General features: G+C 45.0%; 1 protein-coding gene across 1 annotated transcript in view; it reads right to left on the reverse strand.

The window, feature by feature from the left end:
• TMOD2 (tropomodulin 2) overlaps window positions 1-22,391 on the reverse strand; it is a 59,113-nt gene extending 36,722 nt beyond the window's left edge. Inside the window, exons 1-4 of the mRNA XM_080654560.1 lie at window positions 22,241-22,391; window positions 7,248-7,445; window positions 5,556-5,712; window positions 948-1,070 (exon numbers count right to left, since the gene is read on the reverse strand). Coding sequence (XP_080510686.1) covers window positions 948-1,070; window positions 5,556-5,712; window positions 7,248-7,373 — 406 coding nt within the window. The 5' untranslated portion in view covers window positions 7,374-7,445; window positions 22,241-22,391. The remainder of the gene's footprint in view (window positions 1-947; window positions 1,071-5,555; window positions 5,713-7,247; window positions 7,446-22,240) is intronic.
• Window positions 22,392-22,977: the final 586 nt, after the last annotated feature.

The raw sequence follows: 22,977 nt of genomic DNA on the forward strand, positions 1-22,977 counted from the left end.
AAGGTATTCTTAAAGAAGAGGAAGAAGAAAAAAGGAAAGATAAAAATTATGAACAACAAATACATATCTATCAACAAGTGAACCTAAAAATCAAGTGAATTAAAAACCTGAGGAACAGAATAATCTGGTGAATACAATAGAATCAGGGGCATAGAAAGGGAGTGGACTGATAATTCTCAGGGGGAAAGGGGTATGGGGGGGTTCATAAAGAGACTGGACAAAAATCATACACCTATGGATGAGGACAGTGGGGGGTAGGTAAGGGCAGAAGGTGGGGTGGGAAATGGCTGGAGGGGAACTATGGGGGAAAAAAGGAGAAATAATTGTAATAATCTGAATAAAGATTTATTTAAAAAAAAAAAAAAAGTATTTTACCTATGGTCAAATTAAATGTAATTAAATGTCAAAAAAAAAAAAAAAAAAGAAAGTCAGCGGATTGGGCTGAATGTGGATTTACTGCACTGAGTGAATGTAACAGTAATTACCCCATTCCATAGTTGGGTTCAACAGACCTCTTAGTGGGGATCAAAATGGAATAGCAACTGGGAAAGAGCAAGAACGTCATGGAAATTTTGTGATGATAAAGTGCCAAATATGAAAGCTCATTAGAAAGCACAAGGGCTGTTATTTTATTGTGTAAGTTCTCAGCACTCCTTCAACTCTATTCTCTGATTTCTCATAGAAACTCTTGAGATTGGTAGGATGGGTATTATTGGATATTTTACAGCTGAAATTCAGCAGAATATTTGCTCAGAGAGGTTAAGTCACCTGTATCAAGTCTTAGAGCTACATAAAGATTGAAGCCAACCAGGTATCACAATAAAAACCAGTAGCTATGGAAAAACTCAAAGGCTACTGCCATGGGTATAGACCTGGAGGTCACAGAACGAAGTGATCCAAAGTTGAGGACTAACCTGCAGGAAAGTGACCCAAAGCTGAGGACTAACCTGCAAGATCGTAGAGTTCAGTGTCGGACGCACTGGCCAAAGCTTCTTCCAGTTCTGGATCAAGAGTCACTTTTTCTTCTTTACGCGTTTCTACGGGCTTTTCTTTGGGGATAAAGACTCTCCCTTTAAATCAGAAGAAAAACAAAAACCATTGTGTGGGCTGCTTATTGCAGGGGAAGTGGGCCCACCAGAAAATGCAGCTCTGGCTGTTAAGAGCTGAGTCATTAAGCTGTTGCACATCCAACTGGGATGCCTTAATTGCTGGGATAATGCCATTATCAATAATCCACAATTAGAAAGAAGGAAGGTCAGAGGAGGAATCCTGCATTCTACAACACTGACATCCAAGGAAACTGCAGTCCTTAACGACAGAGAGAAATGGCTTCTACCACCCTCCTTCCCATCGATCAGCAGCACTGCCCTTAGACCTGGGGAAGGGGGAGCCCTACCATGGACCCCAACTTTAAAGAGCTCAGCTCTGGTCTCCTCTGGCTGCACACCACCCCCCCCCCTCAGACACACACAGTGCTTCTGCCCCAACAAGGGAAGAATCATGGGACAAAGGGACATTCCCACTGAGAACAGAGGTTGCCTGCTAGACCACACCCAGGCACCTCAGACACAGGGATTCTTTGACTAAAAGCCCTGAGCCTGCTTCCAGGGCCTGCATGAATCCCTTCTCCATGCCCACCCTCCTGAATGCAGGTCACACTGCTGGGATGTATACCCCTAAGCCAAGGGGAGGCTGTGGTGGATGAGTATGAATGAAGCTTGGATATGTAGGCGGAGGTGTCAACCATATGCATTTGAGGTCCTGGCAGAGAAGGACAGACATCCCTGTGTAGAACTCTTGGAAGTCCAAGAGTACTGGCCTACATATATTTGTTGGATATAATATATTTTAACAGTTTGTTAACTTTTAATTTTTTTTTAAAGGCACTTGGACTTCTGTTTGTGTTCTTGTCTTGGACCCTGCAAATATTCGGACCAGATTCATCCAAATGGCCCCGGGATTCCTCAGGGACAAATGTGATCATCCAGAGTTTTCCTCTCACCAACTGAGGTGGTAGACCAGTAGGATGGTCTATCTAGGATCACATGATTAGATAGTGACTGGGACACAGCCACCTCTCTACAGCATACCAAAGTCAGCCTGATTTAAAAGAAAATAACCAGGGCTGGCGTACTCAGAGACCTGGGGATCTGGGCAGTAGGGCTCTCTGTGCTTCCCACGTGCACATTCTCTGCCACCATCTCTCACCTTACCCTGCCAACTGAATTACATTCATTTTGCCCCTACTCACTTCCGAATATGCCAATATCTGCAACACCCCAACCCACCCCCACGCTGCCCAAACCTCTGGACTAATAATCACACTGCCGGGAAGATGTGACTACAGCCAGGCCAGCACATCCACATCCCACATGGGCCTATAAAGGTGAAGCCAAGACACACTGGGGCCACCATAGCGATACCCCAGACCTACTCACACTCTTCCCAATTCCTCCTGCTTTGACTCTCGGTTTCTCTCTTTTTGGGGGCTGCTTTTACTTCTTGGCATGATCTCTGAAATTGGTCTCCTCCATAGTGATCTTTAGAGTTCCCTAAAGACTCACCCCTCCAATTCTTCTCCTCTTTGTCCCCTGGGGTAGAACAGACAGCTGGCTCCAGCTTCAGCCAATTAGGACCCAAGTCCCTTCTAGGTCTCCTTGGCTAGTCTGGCCTTCCCCACTCCCACGGTAAAGGAAAGGGGCAAACCCAAAGTCAGCATGTCTCCCTCATGAAAACTCTCTGGGAGACGTCCCTGGTTACAGCGGCTTTACACTTCCCAGTGGTTCACCAGATTCTCAAATGGTTGGACAAGGAAACAGGGGCCAGGTAGAACTGGGCACCCCAAAGAGGGCCCACTCCTTGTGGCCAGGCCAGGTCTCTATCTTTGATCACTATATAAGCTGCCATATTTCCAAGAAGGAAAGAAAGCACACTGGGAAACAAAACAGGAGAATAGCCAGAAGATAGAAGAGGGGGGGAAAAATCAACCAATCAATAGCATCTCAGACACTGGGGCTATTCCTGACTTAATTTTCATAGTATCTGCAGCCTGAAGCATTGTCTTTCTGGCTCGGATGATCTCGGATTTCTAAGTAATCTGGTACTGGTCAGGGTACCTCCCAACACTAGTTGCACAGGTGACCCACAGCTATCGGCATACAGGACAACGGCTGCCACACAGCCATTCCCTGGGCTCCGACCAAATAAGTTATCGGTGAAAAAAGCTACACCAGAGAGTTAAATGTAGCTCAGGCACACGGCCTTCAGAACTGAGGTGTGCCACCCCTCTCCTGAGGCCCTCACCATCGCCCCCCATGGCTTCTGGAGCACCCACTGGTCCTTCCCGGGGCCCTGCACACTCCCCCACCTCACCCTCATCCCTCTGCTCTGTGTGGAAAACTTGTTCTCTGCTCATTTTGCTCAACTGTGTTGCTTCTCAACCTTCTCCTAAGCTACCTGTGCAGCTGTACCCCTCTTGTATCGCCATTTATAACTCAGACTGCTCCTGCACTCCTAGGTCCCCCGTGAACCATCTGTAAGTTGATCTGGATCGAGAGGGAAATTTATCACAGCTCCTCCTCAGACCTCTACTCTGAGAACAGAACACAACAGCTTTCTTGTTATTCAGTCACTACCCTCATACTGGGGAAGTTTATTGAAAATTTGACATTAAATAATTTATTTTATTTCACAGTTAAGTTAGTTCAATAGCAACTATGTTGTCATAGAAAGAGTTCCATATTTCTACGGTAATCCTTAGTTATTTGCCTGGTTTGTCACTGTTCAAATTTACTTTCTTAATAAAATAACATCATCCATGGTGCATGACCCGTCAAACATGCCTGGTTCAGAGGAGAGCCTGGGCGCTGTGTAAGCGGAGATAGCACTGCTGTGACTCATGCCAGCAGGGAAGCTGTGTTCCCACCCCCACAGAAGCTCAGAGATGGCGTTCATTCGAGTCCATATTTATCGAATACCTCCCCGTGTCAGTTTCTGTGCCAGGATGCAAGAGAGACACAGCCCCACTGTGGAGATCTCAATCTAATGTGGAAAACACAGAAAACCCAAAACAAATAAACAAAGGATAAACACTTTTTGTGAAAGTAACAAATGAGTGTCAGGGCAGAAAGAAAGGGTCTATTTTAGATAGAGGGAAAGCTGGAGGCCTGAGCATTTAAGCTGAGATTTAGAAAGCAAAAAATGGAGATGTGGGTCAGAGGGAAGAGTCCACGAGAAGACCCTGAGATGGGAAAAAAACTCAGCAGGTTCTGGGAACTGAATGAAGATACTGGGGCTGAGGCTTAGCGAGGGAAGGCTGTCAGAGAGGTGGGCAGGGAGAAGTCTCCGGGGACTATGAGAAGCACAGTAAGGATTTGGGGTTTTAAGCAGGGAAGCAGTATGATCTGATTGGTGTTTTTAAAAGACTGATAGCCCTGGCTGGTGTAGCTCAGTTGGCTGGGCATTGTCCTGTGCACTGAAGGATTGCTGGTTTGATTCCCAATTAGGGCACATGCTGGGGTAATGGGCTCGAACCCCGGTGGGGGCTGTGCAGGAGGCAGCTAATCGATGTTTGAGCTGTTTTTCTTTCTCTCTCTAAAAATCAATAAAAATATATATATATTTTTAGACTGTGGTTGCCATGAGATTATCAATGATTTTATTAGTACCCATGGGCCCAAGTTGTCTATAGCTGAAGAACCTGGACAGGTGAGTGATATCCACTTTTTCCTCTAAAGAGGCTCAGGATCGAGAGCTAAGGAGGAAGGTTTTCCTGTCTTGAGTCTGTCATGCCTATCTCACAGCCTTCCCAGGTTTGTCATAGTGTTTCTTTCACTAGACCACAAGCTTTTTGAGGGCAGGGCAGAGTCTTACTCACTGTGGTCCCAGCACCTGGCACTCGGCTCTGCACAGAGGAGGTCAATGCTGAATGAATGAGTGATTTACTGCTCTACCTCTCAAGGTAACATCTAGGAACACAGCCAATGCCTAGACATGGAGTAGACTTCTGCAGCGGGTAAAGCCCTGGCCTAAGAGCATTCACGCTTATCGGACCTTCTCTTGGGCACAACTCTACTTCATACTCCCAAGACTGTCTTTGGGAGTTAATAATTCTTTTTTTACAGAACTAATTGGAGTACCACCACACTCTAGGTATTCATTTAATTAGCCTCCATGCTTCTTTTTCACTTAGTTAATAAACTTCATTTTGGAGAGCAGTTTTTAGGTTCAACAGGAAAGCACTGAGAGTTCCCATATACCCTTCGCCCCACACTGACAATTTCCCCCTCTATTGATATCCCACAGCAGAGTGGTACATCTGTTACAACCAATGAGCCTACATGGATATCACTATCACTCAAAGCTTAGCGTTTACATTAGAGCTCCCTCTTGGGGGTGTACATTCTATGGGTCTGGACAAATGTCTACATGGACATGTATCCATCAGCCATGATTCCTTTAAACACTGAATCCAATTATGGGCTTACTTCCCATTCCCAGGTCGGTTCCCTGGCTTGGCCTTCTAGGACATACATTAGGAGCACCTTTGTCCTTACCTTTCTTTTCTCCAGTGAAAGGCACAAAATCTTCCCTGTCTTTCTGTTCCAAAGCCTCCTTCTCCAGGTACATGAGGAGGTGCTCACGGTCAAAGGGGCCGGTGGCTGCTTTCTGGGTCTGGTCTTTCTGTCGGAATCCAGCTGGCAGCAGGGCACTCTGGTGAGACAGAGGTGTGAGCAGGAAGGAAGGTGCCTGCCCAACTGATACTCTGTTACCTCCCTTCTCTGCTGCACAAGGGGAGATGTGAGCTAAGGGTGGAGTTCTTTGGCACATCTGAGGCCCTACCTGCTCTAATATCCTGTGCTGAGGAGAGGAGGGCTGCCGAATGCAGGCAGCACTCATGTGGCTGGAGCAGCTTCTGGGACTTCTGCAGCTGCCTTCTAGAACATGACAGCACAAGGCCAGCCTCCTTCCACAGCCTCATAGATCCCACTTAGGTTTGGCCACATCTGCACCCAAGGTGCTCCCAGGCAGTCATATGGAGATTCTACAAAGGAGCCCATATGGCTATTCTCCCTTATTTCCAACCCTTCTCCTGGGGAAACAGCCAAGCAGGTAAGTGAACATTATGGTACCTGCTTGATTAAGCTTAGAGATTCCTTCCTTAAGTTTAAACAATACAATCAGAATACTTATATTTTTAAAAGTAAATACAGTATCCAAAGCACCTGCCACATCAGATTATCACACAAATAATTTTTAGTGACATTTTTATTTGTAGTAAAACCATTATTTTGGATGCCACTGATTCTAAGTTTAAGCTAATACCAGCAGGTCTGAAGGAAACACTATAACAAGTTACTTAGCTTTTCAAGAGCCCATGAAAATATTAGTGTACTTGATAATATCAAGAGCATTTGCTCCACTTAAGTGTATTTGATATTATGGTCACTTATTCTAATCTACCTATTGTTGTAGGATTACCAAAGATTTCAAGTTATTTATACATTTAAAAAAAAAAGATTTTTTTAATTGATTTTTAGAGAGAGAGAAAAGGAGAGGGAGAGAGAGAGAGAGAGAAACAGCAATGTGAGAGTGAAACATCGATTGACTGCCTCCTGCACACCACCTACTGGGGACTGAGCCTGCAACCTGGGCATGTGCCCTGACCGAAATCAAACTGGCAACCTTTCGGTGTACAGGATGATGCCCAACCAACTGAATCACACCGGCCATTTTAAAGAAACTAGATATAGAAAAGATCTGCCTTTGGGGGTAAAGACCTGGTTTAAATATTATCTCTGACATTTATTAGTATGGGATCTTAGGTAAATTACTTCTCCTACTTTATCCCCTCATTTATGAAATGGGGATAATACACTTTACCTAAGGGGCTTTTATGTCCAGCAGAATGTGTGATTCACAGAAGAAACTCGGTAAGATTTGTTCCTTTTCTCTCTTTCCCTTTTTTTTTCACCCAAGTCAGACTAGTCTTTCATCAATCAATGGAAACTACTTTTCCCCATTTACATTAAACTTGTTTTTGAGAAATACATTTGCCATATCGTATTATAGATTGTGGTTACTGAGGTTCTCCATAAATTTTGTAGAGTAAGTGACTCAGGACCAATCAGGGAAGAACACAATTTGCTTTTGGAGCTAAGGGATTTCTACACTATTGTTTAAGGACATGCCATGCCATTTATCCGGGACTATCACTAACCACACTGCTTCAGTTCCAGGTCACTAACCTCGGGATCTAGGTCATCAAGAACATTTTCCAAGTGTTTCAATTCCTCTTCTGAGAGTTTTCCAAGAAGCTCATCTTCATCAATGTTCTTATATTTCTCCAACTCTTTTTGAAAAGGGAGTGCCATGGTTTCTCAGATGCCCTTCTCATGGACCGCGAACATTTAAATGGGCCAGCTTCCTGAGACCTCAGAATGCCACTAATAAGAAAGAAACACTGTTATCTCCTTTCTGCAAACAGGATTTATTAACAGGAGACAGGGCTATGCTATCTGCCAGTGGAGTTTCTCTATTGAACGAATAATTCAACAAAAAAGGTAACATTACCTTCATTTGTAGAGCAACCTGACCACTTACAAAGTATTTTCATATATATTATTTTACTTACTTAGATCTTTACAACAACCTGGAAAGAAAGTCTGGACAGACATTAATAACCTATTGTACAGATAAAGAGTCTGAGATGAAAAGTGGCTAAGTGCTTTGCTTGAGGCTCCAGAACTGAGATGTGCGTGGCCTTCTGATTCCCAGGGTAGTGAGTGCCTTCCCACTATACTACTCTGCCTCCTCCAGCTTTCCACAGAACACAGTGAAGAACAATGCACCAATTGTACGGCAGTTGTGAGCAGCACACTTGTGTCTTTTCAGAGAAAGAGTAATGTGAAGAATACAAAATGGGGTTCATTCAGAAAGAGAGTCTGGAACATCCATGTGAGAAAGCATTGTCCAGCAGCCCCCCTGCCATTAGACTAAGGAGATTCTAAAATCCTGGCTGCATGCTCACCCTCTCCATTGTTCTCTCTGTTCTTCTTTCCTCCTCTCCCATTCTCTTTTAGTCCTACTTCCTTTTTGTTTCCTGGGATCCTGCTCAATTCTTTACATTCATAGTCCATTCCCCTTTCAATCCCCTCTTTTTATACCATCTCACCCCTAAACTTCCACTCACAGTGAAATTCTTACTCAATCCCTTCTTCTTTGCAGAGGATTTTATAGGTATTCTTAGAAAGATAATACTGCATTCAGGAAATAACAATGTACTCAACTGATTGTGTTTCTCCTTAGGAGGTATTACTATATGTCAAATGTTTCAAGGCAATTAATATTTGCTGTATGCCCACTAATTACCAGGCAGAGTTCTGGAAAACAGGAATACAAAGGCAAACAAGATATGACCCTTCCCCAAGAAGATCACAGCTCAGTGAGACACACAAATAGGGTAAGTGTTATAATAAATCTAATGTATAAAGTAGGTTTAAAACATATAAGGAGATAATTATTGGATAAGGGGATCTAGGGTTTGAGGGGACACTGTGCAAAAGAGGTTGAGTTTGAAACTTGAAGGAAGAGGTCATAGAGGTCACAGGGTAGACGTGAGTGGGGAAGGGTCATTCTTAGGAAAACGGAACAGTGTAAACAAAGGCACAAAGATCAGAAAGTACATGGTAAGTTGGGGAATGCTTGTGTGTCTAGAGGGGAGAGTTGCCAGGAGGGAAGAGGAAAGACAAGGAAGACATCTGTGAAGGGCCTTCCCTATATGCCTTGCCTAGGAACCCGGGCTTTATTCTGTTGGGAGATAAGGACCACGCCAAATTTTTAAAGTAGAGGAATGATCTGAGAAGCCGTTTTTAATAAGATAATTCGAACAGTAAGAATGAAAAATGGTTTGGCATGGAAAGAATGTTGTTTCCCTCTCTTTATTAATTCAACTATTCACCATATTCAAGTTTGTGGTTTTCTATTTGTGTCATTTCCATATATAATGTAACTCTCTTTCCCTTTCATAAGCCCACCTTCTTTCAGTTTCAATGGCTATATTCCAGTAAAAACGAAACAAAATTCATCCCACTGAAGTCAGAGAAACCAACTACACCATATACACTTTGTTCTGGTCCCAGCTACCACCAATTTACGGAGTGGCTATGGACAAGGATCTCAATCAGCCAGGCTCCTAGCCATCAAACATATTGGTTAAACTACCTTACCTACGGATTCAAAGATGAACAGTTTCCCACAATTCAACATTCTGAAATTGACATTTATCTGACAATTGATGGCTCTCAACCACTGACACAGCAGCAGTCAAGAAAGACTTGTCACAGCCTACATATGCATAAATATCAAAAGCACCAGCTTCAAAACTAGCAGAATAGGTGTCGGGGATTTGGAAAAAAATTCCAGGGACTCTTTAAAACCTAGTGGGGAGGAAGTGGGAGACATGGCGACTCACGTGTATTTAGCAACACTCCCAAAGGAAGGTCCAGATTAGGCCAGTTCCATATAATTACAGATTGGTTTAAGACCCAACATCAATGACTTTTATAAAATTACCATTTTTGATGGCAAGGAGAAGGCACTGGATGGAAACAAAACAGACATTGATGACTATGAGTCAAAAAATGATTTAAAAAGTTGGAATCTGAACATGAAGAAGTTTTAAGAATATCGGCCAATTCATTTCACTTGCATTTTCCCTTTTTATGTTGCACAGGGATGGTATGGTATTTTAAAAATCTGTGTATGTTTAGAGCAGCTTTATTTGTATCAGACAAAAACTGCAAACAATCTGAATGGTCATTAGTAGGTGGATGGATTAACAAAGTGTGGTATGCCCACATAATGGAATCTACTCAGAAATAAAAACGAATGAACTATTGATACACATGATGACGTGGATGAACCTCAAAATAATTATACTGAATGAAAAAAGCCAGACCCAAAGGAATGTATATGATATAATTACATTTATCTAAAATTCTAGAATATGTAGACTGAGCTATATGACCGAAAGCAAATCAGTAGTTGCTTACAGATTGAAGGGAGGTAGGGAGAGACAGGGGGAGAAATTACAAAGGGGCAAGTATCACATGATCTCACTCATTTGTGGAATATAACATAATCTGATGAACAAAAATGAATCCAGAGACACAGAAGCATCGAACAGACAATCAAACCTCAGAAGGAAGGCAGGGAGGTTGGGTGGAGGTGGGGGGTTTAAGAGATAAACCAAAGAACTTGCATGCATATACTAGTAAGCATAACCAATGGACAAAGACAATAAGAGGTGAAGGCCTGGGCTGGAAGGAGGGGCAGGCTAGCGGGGATAAAGGGAATATATGTAATACTTTCAACAATAAGAATTAAAAAAAAAGAAGTACAAATTAGTAGGTGCAGAATAGTCATGGGGATGTAAAGTACAGCATAGGAAATATAGCCAGCAATATTATAATAACTACTAGAGGCTCGGTGCATGAAATTCGTGCACAGGGAGGGTGTGTCCCTCAGCCCAGCCTGCACCCTCTCCAATGTGGGAACCCTTGAGGGATGTCCGACTGCCCGTTTAGGCCTGGTCCTGGATTGGGCCTAAACGGGCAGTTGGACATCCCTCTCACAATCCAGGACTGCTGGCTCCCACTGCTCGCCTGCCTGCCTTCCTGATTGCCCCTAACTGCTTCTGCCTGCCAGCCTGATTACCGCCTAACCACTCCTCTGCCAGCCTGTTTGCCCCTAACTGCCCTCCCCTGCAGGCCTGGTTACCCCTAACTGCCCTCCCCTGCAGGCCTGGTCACCCCTAACTGCCCTCCCCTGCAGGCCTGGTCCCTCCCAACTGCCTTCCCCTGCCGGCCATCTTGTGGTGGCCATCTTGTGTCCACATGGGAGCAGCCATCTTTGACCACATGGGGACAGCCATCTTGTGTGTTGGAGTGATGGTCAATTTGCATATTACTCTTTTATTAGATAGGATGTATGGTGTTAGATGGTACTAGATTTATCGGGATGATCACTTTGTAAGTTATATAAATGTCCAATCACTGGGGAGTACACCTGAAACTGTACTGTACCTCAACTCTAATTAAAAAATAAAAGTATATTATAAAAAAAAGAGGCAATTTGGGGGTTATGAACTACCTTGATTGTGCTGATAGTGTCATAGATGCATGCGGATATCAAAACGTATCAAACTGTAAACACTTTAAATATGTGCAATTTATTGTATGTCAATTAAAAGACTTAAAAAATCTCTGTGTAAGGCTAAAATAGCTCTTTCAATAAAGTAAAAATTATATATTTAAGAAGGCCTGCACCATATTTTAATCTTTCCTCAGTGGCACATAAAATATTCATGTGTTTACAATAGGCAGCATCTTAACATTGATAAGATTCTATTTGTATTGCTATTCCAGGACTCTACGACTATACCCCAACTCATTGTCTTCCCCGGAAACAGATTTGCTCTCCTGATTTTCTAGGTCGTACCAATAATCTACCGGTTAGTCACTTCCAAAGCTCAGATTCCTCCCCTTCCTTCCATGCCCAGTTGGTTAGCCCTCTTACAGAATCTTACTGCACTGTACTTTTCACACCATCCCTTCCTGTCATTCTTGTTCCAGACTTTGGTTCCGCTGGGCCTGGACTACTCTAATTGCATCTTGAAAGGTTTCTGTTCTTCCCTCTAAGCCACCCAGAACACCCAGGTCAGATCATCTTTCTTAACACTACTAACAGGCCACTACCCTGGTGAAGGACTTCCAATGGCTCCCGCTTCTCTATAGAAAAACGTTCAGACAGTTTAGCATTTAAGCTCCCATAAGTTGGCTTTGTTCTGCCCTTCCTGTTTTTATTACTTTCCTAGGGAGCCCTCCAATCCAGTCAAAATGGTTTATTTGCTCTATATTGTAGGCAGAATAATGCCGCCCTAAAGATGTCCACATGCTAATCCCCAGAACCTGGGAATGTTACTTACATGGCAAAGAGACCGGTGTGATTAAATACAAATTTTTAAAAAATATATTTTATTGATTTTTTTTACAGAGAGGAAGGGAGAGGGATAGAGAGTTAGAAACATCAATAGGAGAGAAACATCGACCAGCTGCCTCCTGCACACCTCCTACTGGGGATGTGCCCGCAACCAAGGTACGTGCCCTTGACCCCTTGACCGGAATCGAATCTGGGACCTTTCAGTCCTCAGGCCAACACTCTATCCACTGAGGTAAACCAGTTAGGGCAAATACAAATTTTTTAAATGGGGAGGTTATCCTGGATTATCTGGGTGGGCTCAACTAATCACAAGGGCTCTTAAAAAAAGAAAACAGGAATCAGAGAACAAGCTGTGACCAAAGAAGCAGATGCAATTGTTTTGAAGGTGGAGGAAGGGGTAGAAGGGCGGGGGAGGGGGAGGGTTCCTAGAGAAACTGGAAAAGGCAAGGAAGTGGATTCTCCCCCAGAGCCTTCAGAAAGGAATGCACTGATTTTAGCCTGATGAAACCTGCTTTGGACTTCTAACTCCCCAAACTGTAAGATAATAAATTTGTTGTTTTAAGTCACCAAATTTGTGACAGCAGCAACAAGAAACTAATGCATGCTCTTATCCATACACTTCTATTTTCCCACGTACTTGTTGCGGATATCTTGTTTGTCCCTCCACATCCACTCCCCACCCTGCTCTGTGCCCCAGGAACATGATGTATTTACACAGCATCAGTGGCTTCCTTGCTCTCTGGCTTTTGTTTGGCCAATAGGAGGCAAGTACCAGGAAACTGGAGGGCAGGGGGAGAGGGGAGGAAGGTGGGTCCAGAGGCCACATCTCCTATCAGGCAGCCTTCTCTGTAGTCTTTGGGGTGGTGAAGGATCTCTCTGTGGCTAGGGCCAGATTTCTGACGTAGTAGATTTCTTAAACCCTCCCCACATCTTTGTAAATAGCCTCTTTATTAAAATTCCTTCTAATTATTCAGTTTGAGTGTGTCCTCTGTTTTTTATTGGGACCTTGGCTGATATAGTAATATTACTTGGAATGTCCTCTGTTCTCATGGCTTATCCATGTGCTCTGGCTTAGATTCCAGCTCTGGGACCACAGACTGTCAGAGCTGACTGAGGCCTTAAAGATCACCCAGTCCAGCAGCATAGATGGTTTTCCTCCTACTTCTCTGATCATTCCAACTCGGTCATATATACATCCTATCTAATAAAAGAGTAATATGCAGATTGACCATCACTCAACACACAAGATGGCTGCCCCCATGTGGTCAAAGATCCTGCCCCCATATGGACACAAGATGGCCACCACAAGATGGCCAGCAGGGGAGGGCAGTTGGGAGGAACTAGGCCTGCAAGGGAGGGCAGTTGTGGGCAATCAGGCCAGCAGGGGAGGGCAGTTGGGAGGGACCAGGCCTGCAAGAGAGGGCAGTTGGGGCGATCAAGCCTGCAGGGGAAGGCAGTTAGGGGCAAACAGACTGGCAGGGGAGCAGTTAGGCATCAATCAGGCTGGCAGGGGAGTGGTTAGGGGGTGATCAGGCTGGCAGGCAGAAGCAGTTAGGGGCAATCAGGAAGGCAAGCAGGCGAGCAGTTGGGAGCCAGCAGTCCTGGATTGTGAGAGGGATGTCTGACTGTCCGACTGCACAGTGGAAAGTTTGCAAAGCACGGTCAGTCGGACATCCCTCGAGGGGTCCCAGATTGGAGAGGGTGCAAGGCTGGGCTGAGGGACACCCCCCCCCCACATGCACGAATTTCTTGCACCAGGCCTCTAGTATATATATATTATGGATTTCAGAGGAAGGGAGAGGGAGGTAGAAACATCAATGATAAGAGAGAATCATTGATTGGCTGCCTCCTGCAACCAGAGCATGTGCCCTGAGTGGGAACTGAACCAGCCATCTCTTGGTTCCTAGGTCGACGCTCAACCACTGAGTCACACTGGCCGGGCTATTCAGTCTCCTTGCCAATTCCTCTTCTTCCACCTTACATACTAGCAGGCTGCAAGGTCCTCTCTTAGAACTTTTCTCACACTACACATTTTTCCTGGGGGAATTCATCTCCTCCAACGTTTTAATTATTATCCATACCCCAAAGATCCTCAAATCTGTATCTTTGTTTTAGACTTTGTCCCTGAGGGCTAGATTTATATATTTCTTTTCTTTTCTTTTAAAAAATATGTTTTTATTGATTTCAGAGAGAGGAAGGGAGAGGGAGAGAGATAGAAACATCAGTGATAAAAGAGAATCATTGATTGACTGCCTCCTGCAAGCCCCCTACGTGCATCGAGCCTGCAACCCGGGCATGTGCCTTGACTGGGAAGAGAAATGTGACCTCCTGGTTCATGGGTCGATGCTCAACCACTGAGCCACACCAGCTGGGCGAGATTTATATATTTCCAACTGCTGAACTGACATCTCTACTTGGCTGCCTCAGGCTTCTTCAGATGTCATCATCTTTCCTTCCAAATAGCTTCTCCTCCTCTAGAATTTCTAACTTCTGGAGGTTGGCCCCGAAACCAGGGAGCCATTCTTGATACCTTGTCTTCCTTGTCTTCCTCTCCACCCATCAATCACCAAATCCTTTCTTTACCTAAACCTGTTAAGAACCCACCTACTTCACTGACCCATCCCTCTTATCCCTTTGATCTATTCGACATAAAAATGACCAAAGAGATCTTTTTAAACAACTCTGCTCTAGTTATTAAAATTCTCCAGAGGCTTCCCATTGCCTGGAGGATACAGTTCAGATTCACAGTCTGGCCTCTGTCATCCTCACCAGCCTCATCTTGCACTGCACTCCCCACCGCCCTCCTAATCTCCTCCTGGCTCCAGCCTCCTGGACCACTTCCAGTTCCTGGATCATGCCTTATGTTGTTTGCTCCAAGCACTCCTACCCCCTCCTCCGCAGGCTCGTTGCTGTCTTACTCATCTTCTAGTCTCAATGCAAGCTTCAGCTCCTCAGAGAGGCCTTGTTCCGACCCCCAGGCAAGGTCTGAGTTACTCTCCATCCCCATGGCATACCCCTCAGTCAGAACTATCCTTGACTTTATTGCAATTGCTTATCTTATCTTTGTCTTCCTTGCTTATCTTTGTGAGGGTGGGGACTTCAGTCACTGTTGTAATCCTGGCTCTCAGCACAGGCCTTGAACCAGAGTAGGCATCCAACAAATAAATGTCTGGTGAAGGAAATGAGCTGAGAGAGGTAAAGTGACCCACTGGTCCAGAGCTCATTCCTATATCCACTGCCTCCACCCTCTGTCACGGAATTTTCTGAGGCCACATAAGCCCATAGAAGTTGCTCTGCTTCCTCAACTCGAATCGCCTGTGTTAACAATTTGCTGTTCATTCCTTGCTCTCCCATTATCTTTTCATGTATGTTACATCTATGGTTCTCTCTCCAAATACACCACAAACTCTCAGAGGACAGGGACAATATAAAAATTCTTTATATTCCTTCTCCAGCTCAGGTTGGCATATTCATTCAACAAATATCTCTTGAAAGTCATGTTTTCCAGACACTGCTGGGACAACAGGAGCAAATGAAACAGATGATAGCCTATGCTCCAAATGAGCTTATGGTTTAGCAGTGAGAGAGACAATTAAGTAGTTACAATAACATGGTTTTTAAAAATATTTTTATTGATTTTTAGAGAAAGAAGAAAGAAGAGGGAGGGAGAGAGAGAGAGAAACATCAATGTAAGAGTGCAACATGGATCGACCCACAACCCAGGCATGTGACCTGATTGGGAGTCAAACCACCAACCTTTTGGTGCATGGGACAACACCCAACCAGCTGAACCACACCAGCCAGGGCTACAATCATATGTTAATACTATGGAACAGTACCTGGTAAAACTGCATTTGTTGTGTCAATGTACCAAGGGATCTCAAAGCCAGAGAAGAAAAAATAAAAGGTGCATCCTCTTGGAGTACAACTTTGAGTTGAAGATTTGGGGAAAATCTAGTTATTATTTTTTAATAACAAGTACAGATACACTATGGAGAAGAATGCAGCATTCACATGGCCTTTAAAATCAAGTCGCAGATTTCTGGCTCATGGCTGACCTGCTTTAGCCCCACCCAGGCCCAGAAGGGTTCATATTTATCCTCTCCTGTTAGTGAGGCCACAGTGGAAAGTTTGCAAAGCACTGCCACGGCCTCACCTCCAGAAGAGAGTCTGTCCCACGGCAAGCACTCAACATTCAACAAGATACTAATGTGCACCCTGGAATGAAGCAAGGCCAAATACAGCTTCAGGAATCCAGGTGGGCACACACATACTGAGCCAAGTCAGGAAAATGGAAAACAGGAGTAGGGACTTGAGCTGAAGAAAGAATGACTTGGGCTCTCATGTACTCTTACTATTACCTAAAGGTATAAGCCCTGAGAAAGAAATCAAGGAGTGTGGCTTTCTTTGCTTTTCTTTCCACTGCCTTCTTTGTGTAACTGTGGTATGAAAAAGGAAAATCAGATACAACATGAAGTGTCCAGCCTTTGGCCCTGCCTATACACAAAGACTAATAACCAAAACCAAAACAAGCAGCCCCATTTATTAAAATCAATCCAAACCAGAGAGTAATTTTTACAAAAGAACAAACAAAAACTACTCGTAAAAACCTAGTGAAAAGTTTTTTAAATGGGCAAAACAGTGCCACAAGTTGCTTTGGAGTACATACCTACCTAGGAAAGACCCGAAAGACTGCTCATGGAAAGGACAGACCACATTGTGGGGGAGGGGGATTTGACTGGAGAAGGGGGACTAGGGCTTCAACTGTACTGGTAATGATTTAATCTCAAGTGGGGGTCGTCAATAAGGGAGAAGTTGTTATTCTTTTTTATTTATTTTTTGATATATCTTTTATTGATTTTTTACAGAGAGGAAGGGAGAGGGACAGAGAGTCAGAAACATTGATGAGAGAGAAACATCCGACCAGCTGCCTCCTGCACACCTCCTACTGGGGATGTGCCCGCAACCAAGGTACATGCCCTTGACCGGAATTGAACCTGGGACCTCTCAGTCCGCAGGCCGACGCTCTATCCACTGAGCCAAACCAGTCAGGGCTGAAGTTGTTATTCTTTATCACACATCTTCAATATTTCATAATAATTTTTACAAGAGCCAATCGATACAAGAGCCAAATCTGCATTTTCTAAAACAAATAAATTAGAATAAAATCAACATATTTACATATCCTCCAATAAAACTTGAATTGATCTTACATACTTAATTCCTTTCTAGCTGTGGGTAAATACAAAGATGTGTACAAAACACATAGCCTGTGCTTTGGAATCTAGCTATTTTAAGATGGCATAGTCATCTCTTTATGTACTTACTATGTTATTTATATCCCCGGATTTTTATTTCTTTTTTTTTAAAACAACCAAATGGCTTCTGCCATATTCTAGAATATTCTTGCAGGAGATAAAGGACAGAGAAGAGGTTGGAATAAGGAGGAATTTCAGGCTAAAAAATGTGACAAGGCAATTGGAGGGAACAAGCTGAAAGGGGGATGAAGAGTTTGTATCTGAGACTATTTGTTCTTAACTTGCCAATCTTACAACACAAAAGTTAGGATAGCTCAAATTGTGCTTTGGCATAGCTCAAATTGTGCTTTAAAAGTCTACTTTTAAAACTATGTGCCCGCCAGTGACCATGCCCCTCTAGGTTCAGAAGATGGAAGGCTAAAAAAAAGCATGAGAGCCAAAACCGGTTTGGCTCAGTGGATAGAGCGTCGGCCTGCGGACTGAAGGGTCCCGGGTTCGATTCCGGTCAAGGGCATGTACCTTGGTTGCGGGCACATCCCCAGTGGGAGGTGTGCAGGAGGCAGCTGATCGATGTTTCTCTCTCATCGATGTTTCTAGCTCTCTATCCCTCTCCCTTCCTCTCTGTGAAATATCAATTAAAAAAAAAAGCATGAGAGTCCTGGAGTCAACCAGCCCTGGGTTTAATGGTTATAGATCCATGAATGCGTGACAAATCTCTGAGCCTCTGTTCCTTTCTCTCTAAAATGAGCAAAAACCAGTACTCTCTCAGAAGGTGGAGATGATGCTAAATGTGATCATGTGTGTACTAGGTTCAGTGTCTATCACATGCAAACCCTCAGTCAAAACCATTTCTCATTTGTCCCTGGCCTGGGGGTAATCTTCTATTTGAGATATTTGTTACCTCTGTTATCCTTGTCAGGATCTGTTGAACAGAGAGAGACAGCATCCTATAAGGGCTCGGAGTCAGTGTTGCCAGGTGTAGCAAGCCACCATGTGTAGGCTTTCGAAAATATGAGATAGGTTTCCACCTGGGTATGAAGTAGCCAAGAAACGTCTTGGCTGTAGCAGAAGCTCTTTAGCATGAAAGTCTTGCTGTCTGCCCAGACTGCCACCTGGTTTCTAATTCTCTTGTCAGGTTCTACTCCCTGCTGCTGCCTTCCCCCTTTGTCTGGCCCTATTGTCCGTCTGCTGGGGAGCCCCTGTTTCTACCTCCTTGCATTCCACTTGGGTATCTGTGTCATCTTAGTTTTTAACTGCCTACTGGTGCTAGCCATGTTTTCTCCTCTTGCCTTCAGGAAGTTATGAGCTTCTCAATTCCTGACTGACTGGCACTATGGGTTCCCTACTTTTTGTCTTTTGACTCACTTCTGCCTGCTTATGTAGGTTCTGACCCACCTATCTGGTCTCTTTCTCTGACATCGGTATCCCAGGTTTTGGCCAATGCTTTGTTATGACTTATGGGTAGTGTGTGGACCTTGACTCACGAATGCTTACCAAGTGATGCAAAACACTTAGCAACTGGTATGGAACAGGCACTGCCCAGTCAGAATGGTTGTCAGCTATACACAACAGAGATGGTCTTCCTTGCATATACTGCAGAACAGCAGCCCAGCTCACTAGATTCTGGACCCCTCCAACTACTCGGATGAGAGGCCTCCTGTTTCCTTCTTAGGACTGGTGCCTCAGATTTGCTTCTTACTCCTATGTCCAGGCTTGGCAGGGCTAGCCTTTTGCCCTGTTTCATGAACTCCTGTTATCTACAGTACGAGAGGTGATCTTCTCATTCCCACTCTATTCAGCTGTCACTAGGGAAATCCAGGATACTGGCAAACCACATGAAAGAGATGCCAAAACAGGAGGGCAAAATTTAAAAACAGGAATATATATATTTCAGGGATAGCAAAAATATCATTGTAACAAAAGGTTCTGTTCGGGCACATGAAGGAGGTAATCAATCAATGTGTTTCTCTCACATCGATGTTTCTCTCTCTCTTTCCCTCTCTCTTCTACTCTCCCTAAAAATCAATGGAAAAATATCATTGGGTGAGGATTAAAAAACAAACAAACAAAAGTTATTTCTGTTTTCTTGGTCTGGAAATAGGAAGTCTCTTTTGCACATGCCTTCTATGAACCTTTTTGAACCACTTATAGTCTATAAGGAAACATTTGGTTGTATGTGATTTACAAATAAAGGGAATGAAAGGAAACCCTACAAATTCTCTTCTATCAAAAAGCTGAATGTTTTTCCTCCCACACTTCCCTAACTCAAAAGAAAAAGAGCCACCACCTGGGATGTCCTTCTACGTTTACACAGATCTTGAACATAGAGAGGAAAGGGACAGTATTTCAACATGGTTCTTGGGTAGGTCTAGAATTTCTAAGGTTTGGGAATTATTAATATTTGAGGTTAGAGGTAGGAGATGGGGTGTTCTAAGACAATGATTGATAGTAGCCAAAATAAACCAGAAACGGGAACTTTCCCTGACCCCACCCATACCTGCAATAGGATTTCCATGTTGGGAACTTGAATCCACAGATTTACGATGAGTTCCCCACAGCTTCACTGCAGCTGTCTGTCACCAACCACACAGCCCTCCACAGTGCTTTCTCCTTATTTATTTTATTAATATCCCCCAATTATTTTATTTAAAGAGTTTCAATCTACCAAAAGGCAAAAGGATAATACAGTAGTAAGTACCTGTATACTACTGTCTTTGATTCACCAAATGTCATCCCTTTGCTGTATTTCTGAGCTTGCTCCCCGACTCTTAGACCTTTTTTCCTGAACCAGCTGAAAGTTGCAGATGTCATTAACACTTTGCCTCTAGCACCCACATCTCGAAAGAATAAGGGCAGTGTCCTACGCAACCACAGTACCACTACTCCACCTAAGGAAATTAAAAGTAATTCCATAATATTATCTAATATTCAGTCCATATTCAACTTTCCCCAATTGTCACCAAATAATCTTTTATTTTTATTTATTTATTTAGTTAGTTATTATTTTTTATTTTTTTTAGAGAGAGTGTAAGAGAGAGGGAAAGACAGAGAAACATCAATGTGAGAGAAACACATCGATTGGTTGCCTCCTGCACACGCCCTGACCAGGGCCGGGGCTGGGGAGGAGCCTGCAATTGAGGTATGTGCCCTTGATGGGAATCGGTCTGCAGGTCGACACACTATCCACTAAGCCAAACCAGCTAGGGCCAAATCATCTTTTATAGCTCTTTTTTTCCCCGCTGATCTAGGATCCCAAGTTCACATACCCGAATTGGTTGTCACATCACTTGCGTATTTTAAACTACCATACTCCCGCTTCCTCCAGTCTTTTTGGCAAGAACACTCCATAGTGAAGTTATGGCCTCATTGCATCCGAAAGGAGACCCATTCTAGGTACTGGTAAGCCTGATCATTAGGTTAAAGTGGTAACCTCCTCATCTCTACACTGGAGGGCACAGGTTTCCTCAGTAATCTCTGGTGAGATACTTTGAAATAATGTGAGAGTACTGTTCAACAACCTTTCGCTCAGAGGTTGTGTGCCTTGGATGAGTCCTTGTCTGAATCAGTTATGGCAGGGCTGGCATTGCACTGGTTTTCTGGCTCTCTCATGCCTTCTATTGTGTAGTATTTATTATTCACATGAATCCACAGCACCTGTCCTCGCTTTCCTCAGTGTATATTCTCTCTGGTTAGTTCTTGCTGGGCTTTTCCCCCCCACAGCCTTACTCACCACGTCTACTATTGCTGCCTCACCCTGACCTCACCTTCAGCAAATAAAAAACGAACATAACATGTTGCCTACAAAATTTACAGTAATCTACAAAAATTAAAACAGTGGTTACGCATATTTATTGGGTTAAAGAGCGTAGATAGAGGAAATCACTTTTTTAAAAGATTAGATTGCCTAAGCACGAACAATCTTTGCTCCTCACTAGGGTAAAGCCACTTGTTCTGTCACAACCAGGCTTTTCATGATGGTGCTGAACAGAGCATCCTCATCTCTTCAGTTCCCTGATATGAGTCCTGGGAGAACAGAGGTTTAGAAATCATTTACCCACATGTCCCATTGGAAGAGGCTCAGAGAGGTGAAGGGACTTGCCCCGAGTCCCTCAGCTTCTCAATGGTAGAGCCAGGACAAGAACCCATCTTAAAAACACCTGCTCCGATGTTCTTTTCATTCCCTTTCCAAGTGCCTCGTGATTCAGGTGTTTAAAGGGCAGGACGAAGCCGTACCATTTCATTGCTAATTTGCATTTGGCCTGCATCACCTTTGGATACTTTAAGTAACAATTCCCATTAGAAGAATTCTATAAATATTATTATTACGGCATTTAAAAATCAATCTTAATTTCTGCACATCAACGGAAAATTTAAGAAGACCCATGGGAGCACTTGCTACCATTTCTTTAACCAGGAAAAATATAAGGGTCCCGAGGACCTGCATCAGGCCCCTCTCTGAAAGCTGAAACGCCTGTGGGTGACAGCTCCGGAGATCTTAGAAAAGGACGTTAGCCGGGGTCCACCCTTCCCCGTTGCCCAAGGTAACGGTGCAGTGAGAGGCGATGCAGGGAGAGGCGTCAACCGGGCTCCAGGAGCTTGTCAAACGTTCACAGGAGAGGAGAAAGTGGGAAACAAAGCCCAGGGTGGAAAAACCCAGCCGCAGCCCGGGGAGGGCAGGAGACCGCGCCCTCACTGCTGCGGCACGGCGGCTGCAGAGGCTGCGGAGCGGCAGTGCCAGGCGTGGGACCCTGCCTCCCGCCCGCGTAGCCCGGTGCAGCGCTCTCCTCAGCGTAGCCCCGCGCAGCCCGCGCGGCCGGGAGGCACGAGGCGGCCCCGCTCTCCGCGCCCAGCCGGTCGGCTGAGCGCCGACGCCGCGGAGCATCCTCCAGCTGCAGGAGGGCGCGGCCATCCCCGCGCTACGGACCGGGGCTGCACACCGCGCCTGGTCCCGGCTGGCCCCCACCCAGCCCCTGCGCGCTCACCCGTTCGTGCGTCCATCCCGGAGCCGGCGGTGCGAGCCGTCAGTCAGTCAGCCCCGAGAAAGCGGGGCCGCTAGCAGGGCGCGCCGTGGCCAGGCGAGCGCGCGATCAACAGGCGGCTCCCGGACGGCGGGCACGGCGCCCGGCGCGCGGCAGCAGCGGAGCAGGCTGGGAAGCGTAGTTCCAGCGCCGCGCCGCGCCGCGGCCGCGTGGAGGCGAGACCCCCTTGCTGGTCCCAGCCGCTCGGGGTTCTCCATCCCTCCTCCCCTGCGTTTTCTCCCGGATTCTGCTTCCGAATCCCATAAGCGCTCTGCAGGCGAGGATAGCCTCAGCCTTAGGGAAAAGCTGTGCAGGCTCTTTGAGAAGCTAGGGCTACAGAGAGGAAGGGTGGCAAGGGCTCTTCAAGCTTGTGGGGAGCAGGTGGGTGCGTGAGCCAGTTCAGATACAGACCAGGCTCAGATACAGACCAGGCCTGCCCTAGGTTTTACTGGCTTTCCAGGGTCTGGGGCGCAGGCGTGGGAAAGAGGAGTAGCTGGGGTACATGCTTGGGGATGGGGAGGTGAGCGAGCAGATCTGAAGTTTGGGGGCGAGGGTGTCTGAGAGCCCACGCACATGCTGTGGCTTCATTAGACGTGAGGCTGAACAACTTAGCTCTGAGAGCCTTAGTATCCTTATCTGTAAAGCAGGGTTAAAGCATGAGTTGTGAGGACCAAATGCATAGTAGGTGCCTATGTGAAAGC

Source organism: Plecotus auritus (genome assembly GCF_963455305.1).
Source record: "Plecotus auritus genome assembly, chromosome: 1".
In the NCBI taxonomy this organism is placed as follows: domain Eukaryota; kingdom Metazoa; phylum Chordata; class Mammalia; order Chiroptera; family Vespertilionidae; genus Plecotus; species Plecotus auritus.